Below are 7051 nucleotides of genomic sequence, written 5' to 3'. Positions count from 1 at the left end.
AAGTTTTAAATGAATCAATGTAATTACATGAATAAAGGTAAGCCGATTGGGAAAATTGATTATTTATTATTTATTTGTTAACAATGTACTTCACTGAATGAGGGAGAACATTGAAATTTTTATTAAGGGTCATTTTAATCGATTCAAGTATGATGTTATTTTAGCATTTAACTTGAAAGTACGATGCTATTTCTAGCATTTTATAGCAATACAAATTGTGGATAGATGAGAAAACGTGAATAAAAATGATGATCAAATGTGGGCAAAATTTTGAGAAAATATTGATTCAAATTTGATTGTAATTGTGAAAGTACAATGCTATTTTTAGCAATTTTATTACAATGAAAGTAATGCAAATTTTCAATTACAATGCTTGCATTAACATGATAACTAAAAGTACAATGCTATTAGCGGAATCACGGTACAAAAGTACTAGTTTCGAGTGAATAATATGTTAGCAATTTATCGGAAAGACTATAATCTCTATAAAAATACTAGGGTCGGTATCAAAGTATGACACTTTAAATTTGTTATCACACAATATTTTTTACATGTGGCACTACAAACGCTTTTACAAAACAAACACCGAAATCATTATAATCATTTTTACTAAAACCATGAGAATCATTAGAATCACTATTAACTGATTTGATTCATGAATCAATGAATCATTGTTAACTGGTTTGTTTCAATGGTTAGCTACATTAATGATGTACTAGCAATGATGATATGGTTCAAACTAATAAAACGACTCAAGTTTAACATGTCAAATCGTTGGTTGAGTTGATTCAATGCTTTAATACCTTCATGATTTAATGAATCACTATTAAACAATTTGATTCATTTATGTAATTCATATATATGATTCAAAACTACATAATTTGTTTTAGTAACTGTATTTATTAGTCATCATTTTCTGTGATTTCAGGCTTCAAACCGACATCCCATTTATCCAAGACCTCGCCTTTAAATGTTTCAATGTACCACAAATCTGATGTCAAGTTTTATAACATATTATTTGCTCAATTTGCTCCTTTTCCATGATGATTAAGAGTTAATACAATTTGTCAAAATCATGAACGATAATATAAAGATTTTGTAATCACTTAAGAAGAAAATATGAATATTTTTAAAGACAAACTTGTTGGAAATGTGTGTCCAATATCATAACTAATTGGTATAACTTTAGGAATAATAACAAAATCTTTTTTAGGTTGCTCTCAAGAGCTAAAATATCTAGAAAAAGAATTTGACAGAGTGAGATAAATAGTTTACTAATTTATCATGCCTTGATAAATTAATTAGAAACTAGTTAAAATTAATTTATAATTAATGTTGGAACTAATTGAAATAGTTAGAATTAATCAGGAATTGATTAAGGTATAAGGACTGAATATTAGTTGTTCAATAGTTGAGCACGCAGAACATTCTAGAATCCCTCAAGAGGGTGGATGATTTTGAAGAGATGAAATAGACCCTTAGACCCTTCATTAATTTCGTTCCTTTTCTCCCTTGCATTGATAGACTTCGATTCATGTAAGTGTTCTCTCCTCCTTCCTCAATTTTCTATGGTTTTAGACTTTTGGGTGTAAGTCATTGAAGGAATTCTTACTTTAGGTGCTAGATCTTCCTAAGTGAAACCAAGAGTTCAAGATCTTCAAGGAATCAAAAGTACATACAATTATACTTTAAAGGTTAGTATTTGTATGGGTCTTGATAGTTTATATTCATAGTTTCAAAAGTAGGTTGCCGTAATAGTTAAACCGAGATCTAGGGTACATGTACACATAGGATAATTATTAATTGTTTCCGTTGCCTAATTTAGTGTGTAGATGTATAGAAAACCCAAATGTGGTATCATAGTAATTAGGTTTTAGTTATGAGAATTACTCAAAAAAAAACTTAGAAAATCAAAAGAAACCTGCTAATCGCAGGGCACGGTGTGCCCAAATCTGGACGCGATGTGTTTTGAGCTAATTTGGTTGATTTGGGGATTTTACCATAAAATTTAGAATTTTAGGGTTTATCTTTAGTTTTAAATATTGTTTTAATTTGTTAAAATTGAATAATTAAACTAAGAGGATAAATATGTCTAAGTAATTCGAAGTGTGGTGAAAAAATGGAGAGCACGTCGTGAGTTGGATTTGAAAGTGATAGTCAAATGGTCATTTTAGGGTTAAATCATCGATCTGGTCCCCCTCCCCCCTTATATTCACATCGTGACGCATAGATGTGTTAGGTTTTATAGGTTACAAAATCATGTGCCGGAAAATAACTTAACCCTTAAGTTCACATTTAACCTAATTGGATCTATGTTTTCACTATTAAAACACTATAAACTATGAACATCAAAAGAACCCTATGGAAACCCTAATAATTTTGAAATACATAAAAGGTTAGGGTTTACATACCTTTTAGTTATTGTTGTAAATAACTAATCAAATCCTTCTTCAATAGCTCTTGGAAGCAAGCACTAGAAATCTCGTGTCGCTGATGGTTCACACCCAAACCCTAGCAACTAGGAAACTAGAAGAGAGATGAGAAGGGAAGTATATTTTCGACTATCCTTTTAGGAGAAGTGATGATCGAAAATGGGTAGCCTAAGGGCCTTTTTATAGTTGATAGGAAAACCCTAGATAACCCTAATTTGAATATAATACTATTATTTCAAATTAGATCATTATCCTTATTCCCTAATTATCTTCAAGGGATATTCTAGAAAACCTAGAATACTCCTCAAAACCGTCCACCACTTGTGGAAGGTTCTGGACTCCTTTTGTTCATCTATTGAACAATTACAACTTAGGTCATTGTACTTTTAATTAATCCAATTAATCCCAAAATTAATTCTAATTAATTCCTGATTAATTTTTAATTAAATAATATTGTTTCTAATTAATATATTATTCACATAATATATTAATAAATCATTTATTTCTATTTATTAATTATATAATAAATCAATAAATCAGTCTCTCTCTCTCTCTCTATTAAAGTCATCCTATTCAATTATCAGGTTTGAGGGCAACCCAAAAGAACTTTGCTAATAATTCAAGTATATACCAATTTAGTTATTGGCTTAGACACCTAATCTAACAAGGCACGTCGTGAGAATGAGTATGCATTCCAAAATCGGGGTTTGTCAAAATCTCTCGGCGTAAAGAAGATATGTCCACGTCGTGCTGTTGTTTAAATTCCAAAAATCATTTTCTCTTCAATAATTTATAAAAAGTTTCACAAATACGCTCTTGTGACCCCACATTTGATTAAAAATAGAAAACGAGATTGTGACTAATCCTAGAAAAATTCAGAAATGAAAACGAAATGATAAAACTAAAAATAAAAGGAAAGAAAATGCAAACCAAACACGAGTTGCCTCCCGGAAGAGCTTCTTTTGTAGGAGTTGTGAGTCGGAATCCTTCTGCTCTACGTTCTTTCTGTTAGGAGCAGAATATCCATGTTGTTCTTTAATTCGAACCTTTTTTGTTTGTACGCCGCAACCCTCCTCTTGTACATTTTAGTTTAATTCTCATTCTTTCTCCGGTTGTCACTTGGACTGTGCTTCCGATTGACTCCTTTACTTTGAACAGCCACTTCGTCCTTTATTCTATTTCTCTTGGCTTCCTTCATTTCACTAGCCTCCTTGAATTGATCTTGAGGAGTTGAAAAGGCAAAAACTTCAAAAATTAATGGAATTGATGCTCTACGCTTGCTACTTTTCACGTCTTTCCTTGTTTTTTCTACTTTTGGCAAAGGCTGGTCAAAAGCTAATAGATCTTCTTCCATCATCTTTTGTAATTATATAATTTCATCAACTCTTTCTTCTTCTAAGCACATGATATTCTCTTTGTCTTCATAGAATTCCTCAACCACCCCATTCAATAAGCATAATTGATCTTTTGTTGCTTGCGAGGATTTATTGTCTCCTATTGCTCCAAAAGTGATTTCTCCATTACCAACTCGTAGTGTAAGTTTAGACTTGTGAATGTCGACTAAAGCTCTTGCGGTGTTGAGTAATGGACGTCCAAGTATGATAGGTACCTCTTCATCTTCTTTCATGTATAAGACCACAAAATCAATTGGAAAAACGAACTTTCCAATTTTTACCAATAAGTCTTTAATAATGCCACGAGGATAAGTGACAGATCGTTCCACCATATAGATTGCCATTCTCATGTTCTTTAGTTCTAGTAAATTAAGCTTTTGGAAGAATGAATATGGCATCAAGTTGATTCAAGCTCCAGAATTAGCCAAAGCATATGCCTTTGTTGCATTGCCAAACTCACACGACAAAGTGAGGCATCTCAGATCTCCCATTTTTATTAGCATCCCTTCCATGAAAACTATTGAACATTTTTCATTTAAAATAACCTGAGACATCTTTTCCAATTCCTCTCGATTACTCATAAGATATTTAAGAAATTTTGCGTATTCTGGCATTTTTGCAATTACATTGATGAACGACGTATTAATTGTGATTCCCTTCAATTTCTCAATAAACCTTTTGTACTCGTGCTCCAACGGATTCTGTATGGCTCAGGATAGATAAGGAAGTGGGGGTTGATACGGCTTAACCGGAGAAATTGTAGAATTTTCCTGCAGCGCCCACGAGGTGACATCATGCTCGTCACATCGTGAAAACTGGGCAATCCGTTTTTTCGTTTCTTCCTTCACTTCTTTTTGTTGTTGATCAGGATGCTTCATGGCTACTTCGAGGATAATCAAAGGCTCAAAAATAGTTTCTTCTCCAATAGATATCTTTATCACATATGGTTGCGGTATTGGTTCGAAATTAATAGGAAGTAAGCGTTTTTAGACTAGTTTTGACAATTATCCAACTTGAATCTCTATATTCGATATGGAGGCTTGTTGATTGCTTAATGTAGTATCAGTAACATTATGCCTCTTTTCATTAGCTTCCATAAACCTAGCTAACACTGATTTGAGATTGGGTTTTTTCTCAAGTGCTGCTTGCTCTTTTTGGTAAAATCGTCACACTTGGCAGTATTTCTCCTCCTTTTCTTTCCTATATTCCTCATAGTGCTTACATTCCTTTTTAGGCTTGCTCCAATCTTCATCATATTGGTCACCACTTTAATAACATACTTACACTTTCATGTTCCCGTTTGAAAGATCTAGGATGCTCAAGAATCATATTAAAGTGATATTGCTAATTAACATATGATACTAATGGGTCACACTAACAACAACTTGATATAATTGATTATTTATTAAAAATTTATTTTAATAAATATTCAATAAACTCTTATAATTAATTGGAAATTATTTATTTCTTGGAAATAATAATTTTCATTAGCAAGTAACATATTATTTCATAAGGCATGAATTAATAAGTCATGTACAACATTTTGGACCATAAGGCTTTTTGTCTTTTACCTAAATGTTAAGTTTTATATTTTATAAACTTGGGTTTTATAAAATATACAATCTTCTTCTCTTTTTGTATATAAATTTCGAAATTTTACTTTAAGGGACATGGAATGGTGCTTTGACTTATTTAATCAAAAGTAATAAGAAGCATGGGAGACAAGCTTGCATGCATGGACACTCTTATGACATGGGGACATGTTTGTCTAAAGTATAAGGACCTAATGGTTAAAGACTTCACTTTAAGACAATATAAATTTGAGGCTTGCATACTTGAGTTGGTTCATCCATTCTAACTCCTCAAAACTGTAACCTCTTAAGAGGAGGTTGCTCTCTCCCTTTTGTTCTTGTTTTTTTTCAAGATTACTTGCATTTTCATGCCCTCTTTAAGTTCATATTGGTTATGAACTTAAATCTTAAGGGTTTAAGAGTTTATGGACTAGCATCTACATCAAGTTGAGTCATTGTTGGTGTCTCAAAGGTTCCACATTCTTCATCAACTTCCAAGCCTCCCAAGAGGATCCAAAGAACAACAAAGGTTGTTATTTCTTCATCCTTTCTATGGTTGGTATTTAATATTTCTATAACTTGCAAGAAGATCCTTGGTGGGTATAAAATGTTATGTTATGTTCAAAATTTTAAGTCTTCCGTTGCCATATTTTTCAAGTTTATGAAACTATTTTTGAACAAAAACCCAACAATTGGTATCAGAGCCACCTTGCAAGTTTAGTTAGATTTTTTGATTTTTTGGAAATCTTGGTTTTTGGAGAATATGGATATCTTGTTATTGTATAAAAATAAGTTCATACATATTTTCTATGACAACTTTATATTTGTTATTTTATGTGACAAAAGTTTCATGCATCTTTTGTCATTTAAAGTTGTCTTAGAAAAACAAAGGTCGTTTTATGTGTATGTTGATGTATATGATGTGCATAAACTAGCCAAGGACCATTGTGTTTGTTGTGTTGCTGTGTTGGCTGTTTTATAAAAATGGTTGTAATAATTTATTTATTCATATGGTATGTAATAATTAAATAGATTAGTTTTTCTTGTTTATTTTTGTAAAGTAATAGATTAGTTATTAAAAATAATTTATTTGTACAAAAATGTAACAAGAAATGAAGTTGGAACCATTTTTTGAAGACAAAAGAGCAATTTTCGAGTCTAAAAGGTGTGCAGGATTTTCAGTGACATTTTCTGAAAAGTGTCTCTAATGCTGTTTACAAAGGGCTGTTGGACTTTTAGCGACAGTTGCTGAATTTTAGCCTTTAAGAAGTTTTTCCAATCATTTGCAAGAAATTGGTGTTTACTCAACTCGGATATTCTTCAACAACATTACAAGAAGTCTTTTGGTCCCCTTAAATGTCCCTTTACGAATGGACTTGGCATTTTTTGTGTTCGCTCACAAAAAAAATTTCATTAGTTGGTTATGTTTATGTACATATCTTTTTATGCATGTTTGTATTGTTTATTTTATGCTATTATTATGTGTGGTTGATAAATTAGTTTTTCACATGCTAAAATAATTTTGGACAAAATAAACATGACATGGATTTTGGGTTTTCAAAATTGGACATAAGATGTAACAAGTTATTATTTTAAAAATAAAACCCGGTTTTATAAAATCGTTGATAACAGCAAATTTTGAAACACTCCATTA

At 31.5% G+C, this 7051-nt stretch overlaps 1 protein-coding gene across 1 annotated transcript; it reads right to left on the bottom strand.

Moving 5' to 3' along the window:
* Window positions 1-3798: 3798 nt before the first annotated feature.
* LOC145139753 (uncharacterized) lies at window positions 3799-4170 on the bottom strand. The gene has a single exon (XM_079073466.1). It carries the CDS (start codon window positions 4168-4170, stop codon window positions 3799-3801), a length of 372 nt encoding a protein of 123 aa, XP_078929592.1.
* Between the last annotated feature and the right edge of the window lie 2881 nt (window positions 4171-7051).

Source organism: Lactuca virosa, chromosome 9 (genome assembly GCF_052849685.1).
Source record: "Lactuca virosa cultivar CGN04683 chromosome 9, Lactuca_virosa_CGN04683_v6, whole genome shotgun sequence".
NCBI lineage: Eukaryota > Viridiplantae > Streptophyta > Magnoliopsida > Asterales > Asteraceae > Lactuca > Lactuca virosa.
This window is presented reverse-complemented; position numbering and strand designations above follow the sequence as displayed.

Bases quoted from the DNA above. Each gene is read 5' to 3' on its own strand.
- LOC145139753 (XM_079073466.1), bottom strand. From the start codon at position 4,170: ATGGCAATCTATATGGTGGAACGATCTGTCACTTATCCTCGTGGCATT.